This window comes from Eumetopias jubatus, unplaced genomic scaffold (assembly GCF_037043125.1).
Source record: "Eumetopias jubatus isolate StellerSeaLion01/CBP00866 unplaced genomic scaffold, mEumJub1_p1.0 scaffold_5, whole genome shotgun sequence".
Lineage (NCBI taxonomy): Eukaryota > Metazoa > Chordata > Mammalia > Carnivora > Otariidae > Eumetopias > Eumetopias jubatus.
In genome coordinates this window covers 38,714,036-38,733,395 of record NW_028274811.1, presented here as the reverse complement: position 1 = coordinate 38,733,395, position 19,360 = coordinate 38,714,036, and the positions used below count along the sequence as shown (strand labels likewise).

Here is a 19,360-nt window from a genome sequence, read left to right as displayed (position 1 = left end):
AGCCCGACGGCTCAGGTGGGCGGGAGATAGCACCGAGTGGCGGGCGCAAGAACCAGTAGAAGTAAGAGGGCCGTGCGCGCAAAGCCAATGAAAAGGCTCGCTCGCCCCGCCGGCCGGCCGTACCCAGTTAAGGAGGAGGGATATAGCAAGGTAGGTGGAGAGCTTACGTGAACTCCTGGTGCAAGATGGTATCTTGGAGAAGGTGCTGTGCCTCTTAAAGGGGCCGCGGCTCCTTTTTTGACCACGCCGCCGCCCGCCGCGGAGTACCGGTGTCTGCTGCTGGGAGTGCCTGGGGGAACCCGGCGAGCCCCTCATCCTGGTTCCTTGCCCTCGTTTTTTTCTTGGAAACACACTTGTGTCCCGAAATGACTCAGCTGTAGTAAATCTGCAACACAACGTGCAATACGTTCACGTTCGACACATTACACAGAATGCAAAATTTTACTTTTTTTCCTTACACAATCATTTTGCTCAGCACACATGCTTGTATTTCTTGCCGCTATGCTTAAGTTACGTAGAATGTTTCTGACAACCATGCCTTGGACTCCAATAATCGTCATTTTTAAAACGTGGCGCACAGTTGTAGAAGGCTGAGGCCATTCCGGTTTTAGCAATATTTTTAATATATGCTTTATTTAGGAAGAAGAACGATTCTAGTATTTTTTTTAAAATTCTCTTTTCACTAGATATCTAAAATTCAGCAGGGTTTTGTTTTTGTTTTTCAGGAAGAATTTTGGTCAGCAAAAAAAGTTTTTAAAAAATAAGTTTTTTCATAGGAATTACCAAAATAGGCAACTTAGTTTGTACTGCATGCGAAATTCCTTTTGAAGTTTTGAAATTACTAGCTTGGCACTGGTCTTACAATGCTTATTCAACACTGAGCACCTGCTATATGCCAGCACTATGTAAGGCACTAGCACTTGGATTCCAAAGGTGAGCAAAACAGTCTCTCCTCTTAGAAAGCTGAAGAGTTTATGGGATTATGCTTTACAATAATAACATTTTTAAAAATACCTGATGAGCACACCCCTCCTATAATAGAGATGGGTCAGCCTAAAATAAGCAGGTATGCTATCTACACATAGAGCAGGAAAAAGCAAACGTTTTCTTAAAAGGGCTAAATAGTAAATATCTTTGGTTTTGTGGGCTGGGAGGTCCCTGGCACTCATCCAACTCTGCCCTCTTGGCATGAAACTGGCCATAGGTAATATGTAAACAAATGATTAAGACTGTGCATAAAACTTACATAAGATTTTCAATTTTAGATACTTTTCAAATCTCACAACATATTTTCTTGATTTTCTAAAAAAAACATTTAAAAGTGCAAAAGCCATTGTTACCTTGCGGATAAACAGAAGCAGGTGCCAACCAGGGTTGGCTTGCCGGCTGCAGTTTGTGGACCCCTTACACGGAGTAATAAAAGCAAAATGCACTTAGAAATCATCTAATGAACTCCCTTCACTGACACCTTCTCCCCAACATTGCAAATGAGGGAAAAAGGCCAGAGACTGAGTGGTTTACCCAGAATCACACATATCTGCAGATGGAGCAGAATTTGCAATTTGCAATCTTAGCAAGCCCAGAGCTTTCCCATATCCAACTGTTGCCTCTTCCTTCTCTCCTCCTCCCTTTCTTTATGCTTATCCACGTTTCCTTCACTTCTTCCTACTACATAGATGAGGTGTTACCCAAAAATGACAAATTAAAAAAAAGAGAAATGTAAGTGATGTGATTAGGCCTAAGGCTAGGAAAGAAGTTAATAGTAGTGTGATAGAAATGGAACAGGAATTGCTTTTATCACAAAAGTTTGAAAAGTTATATCCATTTATATCGATCCAGCCTTTTGGGAGTTCAGATTCCGGGAGCCTAAGAGTCAGGCATTGTAAATAATAATCCTAGCCACAGTTGTTGAGTACATACTCTGTGCTGGCCCTGTGCTAAATATTTCAATGTATTGTTGCTTCTCATCATCACAGTCCCCCTGTATAGTAAACAATATTCACAGATGAGAAAATTGCATCCCAGAGAGATCATGAAACTAATGAGTGGAAAGGCCCAGCCTTGATGCGTGTGTGTTTGACCACGAAGTCCACAACTATAACCTTCACTTAAATATCTCGCTAGCAAACACTGAAATATTAACCATGTGGTTCATTCAAAATTCATCCAACAAATATGTATTGAGCCCATTACCATCTATTAGATACTGTTCTTGGGATAGTAGAGAATAAGGCTAATAATATTAAATAGTTAACCTTAGTTAAGGTGGATGTTAAAATGGATACTTCACAAAGATTGGCTTTTCTCTCAGTTTTATCTTCGCAGGAGGAGAAAGAGATGTCAATTTATCTAAGAGAGGTTATTGATATAAGGCACTGGAAAGAGAGTGACTACAAGAAGAATATACATCTAAACCATCCTTACTCAAACCACGTTCCTTTTCTTGGCTTCAGGGTAACTGGGCCTTAACAAGGAAGAACTGTTAACTGTGCAATTTCACACACGTTGATAGAAATGGATAGGCGTTCCATAATCAGAGTGGATTTGCCCACAAATTTTTTTTTTGCCCACAAATTTTTTTTTTTTGTCCTGTTCTCTAACCTGTGGCCAAGAGCTGTCCCAGATGTATGATAAGGGAGGTTAAGAGTAATTTTTCAGATTTAAATTTCTGTGTAATTTACAATCACAATCTGTCTCCCTGAAATGCAGTTAGACAAAGCTTTGGTAGAATTTCAAACCAGGAAATTCATAGCTACAAACAGACCCTCTCATGCCTCTACGTTTATAGATGATCATTTAATTAAACACACATCCAGGGGCGCCTGGGTGGCTCAGTCGTTAAGTGACTGCCTTCAGCTCAGGTCGGGATCAAGCCCTGTGTGGGGCTCCCTGCTCCGCGGGAAGCCTGCTTCTCCCTCTCCCACTCCCCCTGCTTGGGTTCCCTCTTGCGCTGTGTCTCTCTCTGTCAAATAAATAAATAAACTCTTTTAAAAAAATAAATAAATAAACACACATCCATCAAAGTATCAGTCTCTGCTGAGTCTGGATCACCAGTAGCAGCCCTTCTGACTCAGAGAAAAGTCACTTGGGGGCACCAGCTGGCTCAGTCAGTGCAGCATGAGACTCTTGATCTTGCGGTCATGAGTTCGGTTCCCACATTGGGCGTAGAGCTTACTTAAAAAAAATAAAAAATAAATAAAAGTCACTTGAATCTTGGCTATGCAAAGGCAAGGTGAGTTAGCAGACAAATAGCAAGTCAATTGGAATTGTCTCTCTTCATTATGGAAATGTAGATTTGTTTTCTAGGAGAACTATGTTACAAGGGTTTTTTTTTAAAGGTTTTATGTATTTATTTGATAGAGAGAGAGGGACAGCGAAAGAGGGAACAGAAGCAGGGGGAATGGGAGGGGGAGAAGCAGGCTTCCCACTGAGCAGGGAGCATGATGCCAGCTCCATCCCTCATGATTTGAGCCTAAGGCAGACGCTTAATGACTGAGCCATCCAGGTGCCCCCATTATAAGGGTTTTTTTTTAAAGGTTCTGTCACACTACATAACTATAAGAATGGCTAATATAAATGGTAAAATGGTGCAGCCACTCTGAAATGCATTTTGATATTTCTCTAAAAACGAATGCAGCTACCATATGAACCAACAATTACACTCCTGAGAATTTATCCCAGAGAAATGAAAACATGTTCATGGGCGAAAACCTGCATACAAGTATTTATAGCAGCTTTGTTTAAAATAGCCCCAAACTGGAATCAGCCCAGATGACCTTAAACACGTGAGTGGTTAAACAAAGTGTGAGACATAGATACCATCATATGGTGGAATGCTACTCAGCAACAGAAAGGAAGAAACTAGTGATACATGCGAAAACTTGGATGAATTAGTCTGAGTGAGGAAAGAAGCCAATATCCTCAAAGGTTACATATTGTATGGTTCTACTTACATAAAATTTTGAAAATGACACAATTTTAGGAATAGAGGACAGAAGTGGGGGTGTGGAGGGAAAGTTGGTGTGGTTATTAATGGCAGCATGAGGGATCCCTGTAGTATTGGAAGTGTTCTTTTTTTTTTTTAGATTTTATTTATTTATTTGAGAGAGAGATAGAGAGAGTAAGCAAGCATGAGTGGTGGGGAGGGGTAGAGGGAGAGGAAGAAGCAGACTGCCCCCTGAGCAGGGAGCCAACACAGTGCTCCATCTCAGGACCCTAGGATCATGACCTGAGCTGGAGGCAGACCTTAACCAACTGAGCCACCCAGGTGCCCTGGAAGTGTTCTGTATCTTGACCATGGGGGTAGACACAGGAACTACAGAGATGATAACATTGTATAGAATCTAATTTATAGGGGCGCCTGGGTGGCTCAGTCAGTTAAGCGGCTGCCTTCGGCTCGGGTCATGATCCTGGGGTCCTGGGATCGAGCCCCGCATCGGGCTCCCTGCTCGGCGGAGAGCCTGCTTCTCCCTCTCTGCCTGCCTCTCTGCTTACTTGTGCTCTCTCTCTCTCTGTCAAATAAATAAAATGAAATCTTTAAAAAAAAAAAGAATTGGGCGCCTGGGTGGCTCAGATGGTTGGGCGTCTGCCTTCAGCTCTGGTCATGATCCCAGGGTCCTGGGATCGAGTCCCGCATCGGGCTGCCTGCTCAGCGGGAAGCCTGCTTCTCCCTCTGCCTCTCTCTTTCTGTCTCTCATGAATAAATAAATTAAAAAAAAATAAAAAAAAAAAGAATCTAATTTATACATGTATACACACACATGCAAACATGTATAATGAATAAGTATAAAACTAAACTCATTGATGTCAATATTCTGACTGTGATATTATACTATGGTTTTGTAAATATTACTACTGGGGAAAACTGAGAAGTGTGCAAAAGTTCTCCCTGCATTATTTCTTACAGTTACACGTGACTCTACAAGTATCTCGATTAAAAAAAGTTACTTCCCACACCAAAACCAGTGTCAAAACGAGAAAAAGTTGAAAGTAGCATATCTGGGTATACACGTACCAGAAATAGTTTTTGCCCCATTCTCTGACTGCTTCATGGGTTCCCACTGGACCTGTGTTAAGGACCCCGGTCTAACATCCTTGCAGATTAGAAGGCTATCTAGAAGAGCTGTTCAAAGCGCTACTGCCATAGTGACTTTTTTTTTTTTTTTAAAGCAGGAAACAGCAACAATGAACTGACTGGACTTTGGTTCCCTCTGGCTATTCCTCTGATATTAGAAGTGAACTGCTCTCTCCTCTATAGATAAAATAAGCCTCTTGGGATTTGGACACATCAAATAATAATACCTTATACTCTTGTGCTGGGGACTCTGCCAAGCAACTTTTCATGGATTAGCTTCTTTCAGTTCCTGCATTTTTAAATTTATTTACTTATTTATTTATTTAAGGGGGGAGGGGCAGAGGGAGAGGGAGAGAGAAAATCTCAAGCAGGCTCCGTGCATAACGCAGAGCTTGAGTCGGGGCTCAATCTCACAACCCTGAGATCAGGACCCGAGCCAAAATCAAGAGTTGGATGCTTAACCAACTGAGCCATCCAGGTGCCCTCAGTTCTTGCATTTAGCCTTTCTTTTCTTTTCTTTTTTTAAGTTTATTTACTTAGTTTGTAGTTATCTTTATACCAATCATGGGGCTTAAACTCACAACCCCAGGATCAAGAGGTACATGCTTTTCCCAACTGAGCCAGCCAGGCAACCCTAGCCTTTCTTTCAACAAATACTGGGGGTACCTAGCTGGCTCAGTTGGTAGACCATGCGACTCTTGATCTCAGGATGGGGAGTTCAAGCACCTTTGGGCATGAAGCCTACTTAAAAAAATACTTATTGAAAACCTATAATATGCAAAGCACCATTATAAGCCTTGGGGATATAGCAGTGAAGAAAATAGGTGTTCTCTTGGAGATCTATTTTAGCAGGAGGAGAATGATGCCAAATGAACAGCCATATAATATGTCAGGTGAGATACATTCTATAAGGAAAAAAAAGTAAGTGTGGGGATAGAGAGTGATGGAGAACTTAAAAGCACTCTCTGAGCAGTGGTCGGGAAGCAGGAAGAGTGTTAATCACATGGATATCTGGGAGAAGAGCTTTCCAGAGACATGCAAAGACCATGAGGCAGGAACCAGTTTGGCACATTTGAGGAAAGTAGGGAGCAATGGGGCTGGAGTGGAGTGAGGCAGGAAGAAAGTGATGGTAAAAGAGGTTACAGAAGTCGTTAGAGACCAGGTCATAAGGGACTCTGTTGGTCATGGTAACGACTTTGGGTTTTTACTCTGAATGAGACTGGAAGACACTGAAGGTTTTAAGCAGATGAATAAAATTATCTGATCTAGTTTTTAATTTTTTAAAACAGGATCACAATGGCTCCCTTATGGTAATCAGGCTGGAAGGGATAAAAGTGGAGGTAGGGAAACCAGTTAGGAAATAATAATCCAAGCATAGGATGATGGTGGTTTGGACTAGAATAGCAGTGAAAGAGATGGTAAGAAGTTGGATTCTGGATATATTTTGAAAGTAGAGTCAATGAGTTTTACTGAGAGATTAATTGTTGGTATGAAACACAAAAAGGAATCAAGGATGACACCAAAGGGTTTGGCCTGAGTAACTGGCCTGAGGTGGGGAAAACAAATGGGATGCCTATTTAGAGAATGGTTGGTAGATCATGGATTCAGTATTGGACATAAAGTAGACATTACATATTTTCCTAGGCATTACACATTGTGGTAGCCAGCCTCCAAGATGGCCCCCAATGATCATCACCCTCTAGTCTTCACACCCATGTGTACATTCTTCCCACATTGGATCAGGGCTTATCTGTGTAAACAACAGAATGGTCTAGAAGGAACAGCCATTGACTTCCAAGTCTAGCTTATAAAGAGCATTGTAGCTTCTACTGTGGATCTCCTGTTCTAGGGAAAGTCAGTTGCCATGTTGCATGACAATCAATCCCGTGAACAAGCCCAAACCTTGAGGAACTGAGACCTCTTACCAATAGCCACAACTAACTTTCTAGCCTTGTGAGTAAGCCATGTTAAAAGTAGATCTTCCAGCCCCAGTCAAACCTTTGGATGACTGCAGCCCTGGCCAACATTTGACTGTAATCTCATGACCCCTCAAGCCAGAACCACCTGGTCAAGTTGTTCCCAAACATCTGACCCACAGAAACTGTGAGGGATAATAAATGGTTATTGTTTGAGGCCACTAAGTTTGGGGGTAGTTTGTTAGGCATAATTGATAAATAATATAAAAATCCAAGTGGAGATGTCAAGTAGACAGTTTGATCTGTGAGTCTGGAGTTCATAAGAAAGATTGGGCCTGGTGTTAAAAATTGAGGATTCATCAGCATGTAAATTGTGTTTAAAACCATAGGCCTGGATAAGATCATCTAGGAAGTGACTATATCTAGAAAGGCCATTAGGGCATTCCCCTATTTGGAAAGTAAGCTGAGAAGGCATGGCCATGAGGCAGCAGGACAGAAAGAAAAGAAATATGTCTTAGGAAAGATGGAGTTTTCAACTGTGTCATATATATAGTTCTTGGATCAAGTAAAATGAAGATAAGGAATTGACCACTGATTTTGGCAGCGTGGAAATCACTAATGACCTGGATAGTTCCATGGAGTGGAAGGAATGAACCCCAGACTGGAACAGGTTCAGGAGAGGAATTAGAGATAGGAAGACAGTTCTTGTGAAGACGTTTACCGTAAAAGGGAATAGAGCAATGACGGTGCTAGAAGGCACTGTGGGATAGAAAGATAGGGTTAGCTTGCATTTTTGTTCTGTTTTTCTTTCACTTCTTTGTCTGCTTGCTTGCATTAGGTGAGATGATATGTTTGGATTCAGATGAGTATGATGTAATGAAGAAAGGAAATCTGATGATGTGAGTGGCAGGATGAGCAACTGCAACAATAAAATCATTAGTAGGAACAAAGAATGGGATTTAGTGTACAAATGTTGTGTAGGTCTTAATTGGAGTTCTGATTGTTCATGATATGTAGAGAAAAGAGCACCTGTTGATAGAGGTAAGGCATGTAACTTTACCGATTGCTTCTCTGTTTTTGGTGAATCAAGAAGAAATCATCAGTTGAGTGTGAGGAGGGTATGCTGGATGTTTGGGGAGAGAGGAGTGAGGACAAAGCATCTTTGGTTTCTCAACCATTTCAAGGTCCTCCCACCTCAGGGCCTTTCTGGTCTTTTTGCCTGGAACTCTTTTCCATATATATTTGCATGGTTAACTTTTTCTTGTCAGCTCAAATACCACCTCCTTAGGAAGGCCTTCCCAGACCATCACATCCCACTTCCCTCCTCTGGTTATTTTCTATCACATAATTCTGTTTTATCTTCCTCAGAGCATTTTTCATGGTCTGAAATTTTTTATTTATTTGTTTTCTCTACCTCATCCTAACTAGAATATAAATTTTCATGGAGTCAAGAATTTTGTCCTCCTTTTTCCTTAGCACTGAAACAACAAAACCTGGTAGATAATAGATGGTCAGTAAATATTTGTTTAAAGATTTCTAAAATTTACTTGTCAGAGAGAGAGAGCATGCACAAGCACAGGGAGCAGCAGGCAGAGGGAGAAGCAGGCTCCCCACTGAGCAAGGAGCCTGATGCGGGACTCAATCTCAGGACCCTGGGATCGTGACCTGAACCAAAGGCAGACGCTTAACCAAATGAGCCACCCAGGTGTCCCGATCCTCAGTAAATATTAATGGATGACTAATATAACATTACAGCACTATTACCAAATAAGTACCAGGTACTATTATCACCATGTTACTGTCCTAGAGGGGTCAAGTGATTTGCCCAGGGTCACACAACAAGTTTGCAAGAGAGGGGGTGGAGGGTAACCATGATTCAAAGCCAGGCAATCAAACACTAGAGTCTGCATTTTCAGACACTATATGGAAGAACATCTAGAAAAAGATACTGACTTCTGGCTGCTAAGATGTTGAGAGCGTGACCAAAAAAAAAAAAAAAAGAAAAAAAGCAGGCCTATGGTTGTGCCCCCAATTTAGATATTTTAGAGCAGTATTTCATTGATACTGTAAAAATAGGAATCTTAAATGTCATAAATGTACAAAATAGATTTTAAAAATAAAGTCCTTGAGGGGCACCTGGGTGGCTCAGTCGGTTAACCATCTGACTCTGGATTTCCATGTGGTTCATGATCTCCCGGTCATGAGATGAAGCCCCACATCAGCCTACTGCTGGGCAGAGAGCCTGCTTGAGATTCTCTCCCTGTCTCCCTCTGCCCCTCTCCCCTCCCCCAACTCACTCATGTGCTCTCTTGCTCTCTTCAAAAAAAAAATATATGTATATATATATATAAATATATATGGTCTTCAAAATTGGAATCTCATTAATAAATAATTGTTTGTCTTTAGCTGATCCTTTGCTTTTTCTCCTCCCTTTCTTTATTCCTTTCCTCCTTCCTTCCTTTCATTCCCTGGGGAGCCCTAGGACTCTGCTCCACGATGGTGATGGTAATGGTGGTGACAATTTGGATAGGTAGGCTATTTAGGAATAACAAGCAGTGTTTTGATGACTCAGGTGTCACGTTTCCCATATGAGCCCATGACATGGCTGGCAATGATTTGTGGAATGTTGACAAGATGGCAGGCTGAAGCTTGTGGTTCCTGAGTCTGGAGTGTCATAGCATGAGTGAGTGATTGCTAATTCCTGAGAATTACAAGTATCACTACTTTAGGAGAAATCTAGGCAACAGAGGTTTCTCAAAATTTTAGTACCTATGAAGTGCAACTTCTCTAATTTGGTTACATTTTTCTTAATATCTAAGTCTTCTCAATTAGCATGGCTACTTGTTCCTAACTCATGTCAGTCAGATTTAGAATTTCCATTTATTATTTCCTTTTGGGCTGCTATAACAAAATACCACGGGCTGGGTGTCTTATAAACAATAGAAGTTTATTTCTCATAGTTTTGGAAACTAGAGGTGTGAGATTAGGGTGCCAGCGTGGGTGGGTGAGGGCCCTCTTCAGGGTCCCACATTTTTGTTTGTTTACTCACAAAGTGGAAGGGGTGCTGAGCTTGTGGGTTCTCTTTTTGTTTGTTTTATTTTGTTTGGGTTCTTTTTTTATTTTTTTTTATTTTTTTTATTTTTTTATTTGTTTTTTTTAAAGATTTTATTTATTTATTCATGAGAGACAGAGAGAGAGAGAGAGGCAGAGGGAGAAGCAGGCTCCCAAGGAGCAGGGGGCCCGATGCGGGACTCGATCCCAGGACCCTGGGATCATGACCCGAGCTGAAGGCAGACGCTTAACCATCTGAGCCACCCAGGTGCCCTGGGTTCTTTTTTTAATAAAGAATTTATTTATTTATTTTAGACAGAGAGTGGGGAGAGGGGCAGAGAAAGAGGGAGAGGGAATCTCAAGCAGATCCCCTGCTGAGCTCGGAGCCCAATGCAGGGCTTCATCCTAGAACCCCGACACCATGACCTGAGCCAAAACCATGAGTCGGATGCTCAACCAATTGAGCCAGCCAGGTGCCCCTGGATTCTCTTTTATAAGAGCACAAATCCCATTCATAAGGGCTCCATCCTCCCGACCTAAGCACTTTCCAAATTCTCCACCTCTTAATACCTTCAGACTGGGCATTGGGATTTCAACATATAAATTTTTTTTAAAGATTTTATTTATTTGAGAGAGAGAGCATGAGAGAGAGAGAGCACGAGAGGGAAGAGGGTCAGAGGGAGAAGCAGACTCCCTGCTGAGCAGGGAGCCCAATGCGGGACTCGATCCTGGGACTCCAGGATCATGACCTGAGCTGAAGGCAGCCGCTTAACCAACTGAGCCACCCAGGCGCCCTCAACATATAAATTTTGACACAAACATTCAGACCATGGCACTAATCAAACTGGCTTCCAGTAGTCTCCACTTCTCTTTCTTCCTTCCTTCCTTCTCTTTAGCTTAATATTTCTTGAACATTCACTTACTATGAACCAGGCATTGGGCAATTGCCTTGCTTCGTGTAGCTCATTTTATTCTCACAGCAAGCTCAAGAGATGGGTATTATCATTATCCACATTTTACACATGAGGATCCAGAGTCCCAAGGTTGAAGGAACAGAGTTAGCATGGGACAGAGCGTCAGTTTAGACCCAGGCATCTTACTCCAAAGCCTTTGAGCACAACCACCACACACTCTTCCTCAGCTGCCAATTCATTGTCAAAGGCTGCACACAGAGCAACTCCAGGATCAGCTAAGCCCAGAAGTCCTAGAAGGATTCTTCCTTCTTCTCTTCATACTCATTCCTTGTATCATTACAAAAAAAAAAAAAATCCATTCACCATTCAGAAAGTGTAAGAGATAGAATACTAATGTAGGAAAAAAAAACTATTTTTTTTAAAGATTATTTATTTATTTATTTGACAGAGAGAGACACAGCAAGAGAGGGAACACAAGCAGGGGGGAGTGGGAGAGGGAGAAGCAGGCTTCCCGCGGAGCAGGGAGCCCGATGCGGGGCTCGATCCCAGGACCCTGGGATCATGACCTGAGCCGAAGGCAGATGCTTAACGACTGAGCCACCCAGGCGCGCCCCTCCAAAAACAATTTAAAAACAAAAGATGTCTAACTGTGTAGGGAAGTAACAGTATTCATAGAGTGCTGCATACCTGTGGAACAGAAGTATTAAAAGAAGTGCCCACAATTCCTTCCTCTGACTCTGTCATCTAAAGATAGGGAAGTTAGGTAAATATGCATGAAAAACAAACACAAAGAGACTCAGAGACGAACTAAAGCTAATCATAGCTTTATGGATCTAAATTGAGATGTGGTGATTCAGTAGAAGTTAGTAGAGTGACTGGTGGGGTGAGTTTGGACCAAAAAAAAACCCAAACCAAAAAACCAAGAGGAAGTGAGTTCTGTTGTGGAGTTTTGAAGAATGAGCAGTATGGTCTGACAGTTGGAGAAGGTGTATCATACAATTATATGGTGATAAATAGCTCAGTTAGGTTAGGAAAGAGATTAATGTGGGGCACAGGTAAACTTCTATTTTTTAATCAGACTAGTGTTTATAGACCAATTTTCCTAAAATAATAATAAAATAGCTGACATCTTAAAGTTCTTACTATATGCCAGGTGTATACATATATATGTGTATATGGTTTATACACATATTATTATATGTATACATATTATTTCTTTAATCCTCATAGGGATCCTATGAGGTACTTATTTTTATGACCCTTATTTTACAAAGTGGTTAATTGAATTGCCTGAGGTCACCCAGCTAGTAAAATGATGAACTCGGTCTGTCTGATTCAGAGCCTGAATTCTTATCCACTATGCTACCTTTCTAATTTCATTTATCTAGAAAGGGTATTCCATATGGCATAGTAAAGAACTGACAATTCTCAACTAAAAATTCATATTACTAAGGTGTAATAAATTTCATTCTCTAAATATCTCTTGAATCTGTGTACCTTTCTCTACTTTGATTGCCATCACCGTCATCTAAAATATCCTCACCTCTTACCTGAACAATTGCAGTAGCCTCCTTCTTCCACTTTTGCTTTCTTCCAATCCTTCTTCAGGATGAACTTTATAATACACAAATAGGGCTATGCCCCTTCCCCGCTTAAATCACTTTCATGGGTTTCCATCTCTCCATTTGCTTCAGTGTTTGCCTCTTCCACTAGACTGCAATCGCTATGAAGGAGGCGACTGCCTAGTTCAAGTGTTGTATCTCCAGGGGTGCCTGACTGGCGCATTCGGAGGAGCAAGCAACTCCTGATTTCAGGGTAGTGGGTTCAAGCCCCATGTTGGGTGTAGAGATTACTTAATAAACTTTAAAAAAAGTGGTGCATCTCCAGCACCTATCATAGTGCCTTGTACATAGTAGAAGCTACATAAATTTTTGTTGAATGAATGGAATCCAAATGATCCTTAAAAAAAAAAATATTACTCATTTACATAAGAAATGGGTTAATAGGGGATAGGGGATGGGGATAGATTTATTAAATAGGGGATTATTTAAAAATAAAAATAAATAAATAAAATAAATAAAATAAAATTTGTTTCTTCCCCTTAGTCCTTTAGGAAGGCACACTTCTGGGCTGGGCATCTACACCCCCCCCCCCGAAAGTGCTTTGTAGGTGCTTTATAAATGTTTACTGAATTAATAAATAAATGCAGGTGAGAGTACCTAATCTGACCTCAGAGAGTAAAAACCTTGGATCGTTGCTTGTCAATACATCTTTCTTCCTATGATGTAAATGTTCTACATCTGCGCTGTCCGATGATACCTTAACCACTAGACACGCGGACATGTGACTCGTGACTACCGGATCGGACAGCTCAGCCTTAGTACAGTTCAATAGTGTGAGCTTGGCACTGGAGCCCGGTAGGTTTCAAGCCTCCACGTTTAAAAAGAGAGATTGTTAATAAATGGTTATAAAATGTCTGGATTCCGGGCTGTTGAATGCCATCGACAGTAGTAAATATCTGTGCACAGTGGCAAGCCATAATTAGCACCTCAGTAACTGAAGACTAATAAACCTTGCATCCTGGCATCCTGACAGACACCCAGCCCAGCGCCGCAGGGTGAAAAGGTTGAAGGTCGGGGAACTCCACCTTAGCCCGGGTGCACTCCCGGCAGCCTGCGATCCCGAACAGCCTCATGGACTTTGTAGTTCAACATGCCAGTGACATCACTACCTGTGTGTCACCACAGCGTGACCCCTGGGTCAATTTCCGGTAGCCTGTTCCTCTCTGGGAATTGTAGTCAATAGGCGCTTACTGGACTTGGGGTCTAGTGGTCTGGAAACTACAATTCCCGGCGGGCTCGGAAATGCGCAACGCAGTAGTTCGCAGTGGGCGGGCGATTGCCTCATCAGGTGTAAAGTGTGTGCTTCAGTGTCGTGGGAGGTCTGTCTGCCCCCCAGACGGAAGGGAAAGGTGGTAATCACTGCTTTGAGAGGATCACCGAGGTCACTGTCGTGGGTTTGCAGAGTTAGCTGGGCGGTGCCATGGCGGTGAGTTCTGGCGGGAAGAGAGTCCGCTTCAGCCCGGCCCTAGAACGTGGCTGATCTGTCGGCTTTTGCCAGAAGCTAGGGGCTCCATGTGGTAGTTGTCTTGAAGGGAAAAATCCTTCTCTAGAGAAAGGGAATGCCTTGACCCCCACGCTAAAGATGTGGATGTTGTGAGGATGTGCCTTTTCTTGCTAGCTGTTGAGCCAGGAGCTGATATCTTCAACTTTACACCCTACTTAATGTTATGTGTTAATTTCACCGAAGTGTCTGAAACCTATTTGGAGAGAGAGGAGTAGGTAACCTCGTTCCTCCTTTTAACAAAAAATTATTGAGCACTTCCCCGTAAAACAGTCACAGATCTCTACATTCATGGTGTTTACATGTGTGTGTGAGAGTTTCGTGCTAAGATACACGATAAAATATGTCAGGTGCCGGTAAGTGCTGTAGAAAAAAAAATAGAGCAGGAAGGGGAGACCATCGAGTGTGAGGTGGGGTAGGGCTGCAGTTTTAAAAGGGTGATCAAGAATGGCTTTGCTAAGAAGGTGGCATTGTGGCAGAAAGGAGGTAAGGGAGCAAGCCAGGCAGCTATATGGAGGAAAAGATTTGTAGGCAGAAGCAACAGTGTGAGTGAAAAGCTTAACGGACTGAGCCACCTAGGCACCCCGAGTATGGACAACTCATGAGGAATTTTATAAAGGAGAGCAGAGGATTGGGATAATAGGTGAAGGTCAAAGGAAGACTTTTTTTTTTTCTTTTTTTAAAGGTAGAAGAAATTACCCGATGCTTGTATGCTTATGGGAATTACCCTGTAGATAGGAAAAATTAATGTGCTGTTCCTGAATAGAGTAAAGGGGATGAGATCAGGTCATCAGTAGAGGGCTTAAGTGGGACCACACTCATCCATATAATAGGAAAGAAGACAGATTGTATGGGTACACATGCATGTGGGTAAGCAGATGTGATGAGGAAGACTGAACATTTTTTGCTCATTTCTGTTTTCTCATTGAATTAAGAGCCAAGATTACCATCTAAAAAGAAGGATAGGAGAGGAAATGCTGGAGGCTTGAGGAGAGAGGCTTGTTTAGGACATTGCTGTCATTAGAACTTTCTGTGATGAAAATGTTCTATATTTGCACTAATTTGGTAGCCACTAGCCACATGTGGCTATTGAGCACTTGAAATGTGGCTGGTGCAATGGAAGGACTGAATTTTAATATAATTTTAAAATTAAAAGGTTACATGTGGCTAGTGGCTACTGTACTGGACAGTATACACATTAAAGTTTGAGAAGCACTAGTCTAGAAGGAGTAAGTAACTAAGTGGATTTCAGAAATTAGTAGTATTGCTGGGCATCACTTGACGTTAGTGGACATGATTTTAAATTGAGGCCAGTCAGCATGGTTGAATTCTTATCTCCTGCCACTTTCAAGCTGTCTGGCTGAGGGAACAGAGCCGGGTGCATGGGAGGGTTGGAGTTTTGCCAGGCAAGAATGGTAAAGAGAATAGTGAAGGAGTGATTATATAGATGGATTTAAGGGATGGCAATAAGGACTTGTGGTGGGAGGGCCCTAAGGATTAGTGAAAAAAGGTCATGATCAATAGATCCTGTTGGGGTTGAAGAATTATTGGAGTTGGAATTCTAGTAGCGTTAAGACCAATAATATCAGTAACTAACAGTTCTTATGTGTCATGCTTTGTGTTTAGCATTTTATTTGAATTGTCTCATTGAGTCTTCACACTAATCTATTTGAGTTAGGCACTCTTATTTGCAGTTTACAAACGAAGAAACCCAGGCTTAGATTGCTTAACTAACAGGTCCAACTTCTCATAACTAGGACATGATGAAAGTGGATTAGAACTCGAAGAGGTTGACTCATTTCTCAGTCACTATGTCATCCTGCTTTCCAGGAAAACACATGCCTTCTGAGTCCTGGTTCAGGGGTTTTTCTTCTGTTCCAGGTTGCTCGATGACTCCCCACCAACCCCACTCCCCTACGGTGATATCCTTAGCTAATGTGGAATTTGCAGGTCTTTCTCTTTTTTTGGTGTTAATGGGAATGGGCTTTTCAGTTTGAAAGACTTTAATACATTCTTTTCTTCTTTTTAAGTTTTATATAAGGAAACTGGCAACATTCCTGGTACATATGATTGTTTTACTCTATTCACTTCTTGGCCTCTGAAAATATTCATGTTTTACACTGTCATGATACTGGGCTGACGTTAAAGTTCGTTTTATTGGAAGAATCCAGTAAGAACTCCCTTATGAAGAATAAGTAACAATAAAAATAATAAAAAGTACTGATTGCTTATTCTGTGCCATGTATTAGTGTTTTACATATTTTTTCATCAAAACAACCCTGTAAAAGTGGTGCTATTTTTATCCCCATTTTACTGATGTGGAAAATAAGGCATCAAATCTACTCAGAGGGGGAATTAGAATTCATTTGGTCCCATTCTGGAGCCCATTCTCTTAATCATCATGCTACCCCCAGTTGTAAGTTAATTAGGAAATTTCTTTTGCAAACACCTCCCCTGAGGAAAATTTTCTCTTTCCAGAGGAAATCTTATCAATACGAAGTGTAAGACAATGAACATGTGATAGCATGGGTAGCATATTAGTTTTTATTTTATAATTGAATATGTAAATACCAAACTATAATTTTCTTCATATCAGAGTAGTATTTATTTTTTGGAGCTTTTGACAGTTAGTAATCTCTTCTAATTATGTATTGGACTTTTAGAGGGGATCTGGGGGTGTGATGATATAAACATAATAGCCAACTTAAAAAAATACTGTTTTTAAATTTTCACTTGGAAAATTTAAATACTGAACAAAACAGAGATAATAATAGTATTAGGCACTTCCATATACCCATCACCCAACTTCAATAATTGGCAGTTCAGGGCCATCTTGTTTCATATATCCCTCCCTGGGACCCTGCCCCTCCGGATTCATTTTAGGCGAGTTCCAGGCATCGTATGTACATGTTTGACATATTTTAGTATAAGGTTTTTACATCAGTACATAGTTTAGTAAGTTATTTTTATTTTTATTTTTTTAAAGATTTTATTTATTTGTTTGAGAGACAGAATGAGAGACAGAGAGCACGAGAGGGAAGAGGGTCAGAGGGAGAAGCAGACTCCCTGCCGAGCAGGGAGCCCGATGTGGGACTCGATCCCGGGACTCCAGGATCATGACCTGAGCCGAAGGCAGTCGCTTAACCAACTGAGCCACCCAGGCACCCTAGTTTAGTAAGTTTTTTTAATGTAATGATAACTTCTCTTAAAACATAACCCCAATGCCATTTTCATACCTAATAAAAATCACATGATATCTAGATGTCTGTGGTATTGGTTGACATTGTGCATTTACCCTGGGTCCAGTACTATGCTAAGTTCTTCGTGCATATTAAGTTTTTTAATCCTCATACTAACACTACAATGTAGGCATAGTTTTTATTCTCATTTTATAGATAGGTAGAAAAATGGAGGCTTAGAGAGTTTAAGGAATTTGCCTAGGGTTCTACAGCTAGTAAGTGGTGGAGCCAGGAGATGGCCAGAGTCCCAAGAGAAAGCAGAAATAGAAGTCAGAAGATGAGGGTTTTTGTCCAACTCGATCAATTGCTGACACGACGATCTCTGAGCTTCAGATTTATCATCTTTGAGAAATGATAGCTGTTAGTCTGCCCAGTTCTTAGGGTTGTTGTTAAGATCAAAAAAGTTAATGTTCATAAAAGCTTTAAGCTGCAAGATACTATGAATATATGAAAGAGTTGTTACCTATTTAGAGATTCTTTACTGGGGATGATTTTGTCCCCCTGAGAACATTTGGTCTGGAGACTGGATTGTCACACCTGGGGGGTGTGCTGCTGGCATCTAGTGGCTAGAAACCAGGAATGCTTCTAAGCATCTTACAATGCACAGGACAAAAACACAAAAAATTATTTAGCCTAGGGCGCCTGGGTGGCTCAGTCATTAAGCGTCTGCCTTCGGCTCAGGTCATGATCCCAGGGTCCTGGGATCAAGTCCCATATCAGGCTCCCTGCTCGGCAAGACGCCTGCTTCTCCCTCTCCCACTCCCCCTGCTTGTGTTCCTGCTCTCACTCTCTCTCTCTCTGTCAAATAAATAAATAAAATCTTTAAAAAAAAAAGTATTTAGCCTAAGCTGTCAATAGTGCCAAAGTTTAGAAACTCTGATCTTAGCAAATAACCTTCTAACTAATTATTATAACCAATTGTCTAGTTAAATAACCAGTGAAGAAATTAAGACTCAGATTGATGGAGTGACTTTCCAAGGTTATATAACAAATTGGTGCTGGGGCCAAAGTCAGATTTCATTACAATTGACTTCGATGTTTTGAGAAGCAAATTTTTTCTGAGAAGCAGAAACCTCAAAGAAGAGTTTTTGTGTATTTAGTGTGCTCAGTAACAACGAAAAGAAATACATAGTTCTAAGTAATTTGTGAAGACTATTGCTTTCATGTTCTTCTTTAAATGGTTGACATGGTCATTTTTAAGCAAAAAAATATTTGTCCTGTAACTTCTTTGTCTATGGCATTGTACTTGGTGCTGAGGTGACTATAAAAGTTCTGAAAGTTGCTGTCTGCCAGGAGTTCACAGGTCAACTGGGTAAATGTCTTAGGGATCATTTGGTTGCATGCAATGGAAGCCAACTCAAGTTGGTTAAAGAGGAATTTAGTAATGATACAGTGGGATTTCATATCACTCATGACCCTAGGGTAGGAGGTCCAACTAGGCTTCACGAGCTAGGCTGTTGGTATAAAGACAAGTATTAATATTATATTTATAATATTATATGTGTTGCTAAATACATATATTAAATATATTAAAGTTTTATTAATATGTTAATAGTATTAACATATTAATCTGAAATGATAAAATTAATATTAACTAATATTAAATGTATTAGTTTTTCTCTTCAACCTTAAAGTTTGTTCTTTATTTCTGATTTTAAAATAAATTAAAATATTTTTGTGAGCCCCTATAGGTTAGAGAGTTCAAGGAATTGGTCTAGGGTTCTATAGGAAGCCTATAGACAAAGGGTTCTATAGGCAACCTAGGCTTCTGTAGGCAACCTAGGCACTTTGCCTATTCTATTTACAGGTTAAGTCAGCTGTTAGGAGTTGTACAGGCTGTTTTTTATTTATTTTTTATTTTAAGATTTTATTTTTAAGTAATCTCTACACCCAGTATAGGGCTTGAACTCCCAACCCTGAGATCAAGAGTCACATGCTCTAACGGCTGAGCCAGCCCGCCACCCTGGAGTTGTGCAGGCTGTTGTAAGGGCTAGGTGGAATCTTCTGCCCAAAACTCCTTTGCTGGAACACAGATCCAGTCTA

General features: G+C 41.0%; 1 protein-coding gene across 1 annotated transcript in view; it reads left to right on the top strand.

The window, feature by feature from the left end:
- Positions 1-13,852: 13,852 nt before the first annotated feature.
- LARS1 (leucyl-tRNA synthetase 1) overlaps positions 13,853-19,360 on the top strand; it is a 70,164-nt gene continuing 64,656 nt past the window's right edge. Inside the window, exon 1 of the mRNA XM_028119091.2 lies at positions 13,853-14,003. Coding sequence (XP_027974892.2) covers positions 13,998-14,003 — 6 coding nt within the window. The 5' untranslated portion in view covers positions 13,853-13,997. The remainder of the gene's footprint in view (positions 14,004-19,360) is intronic.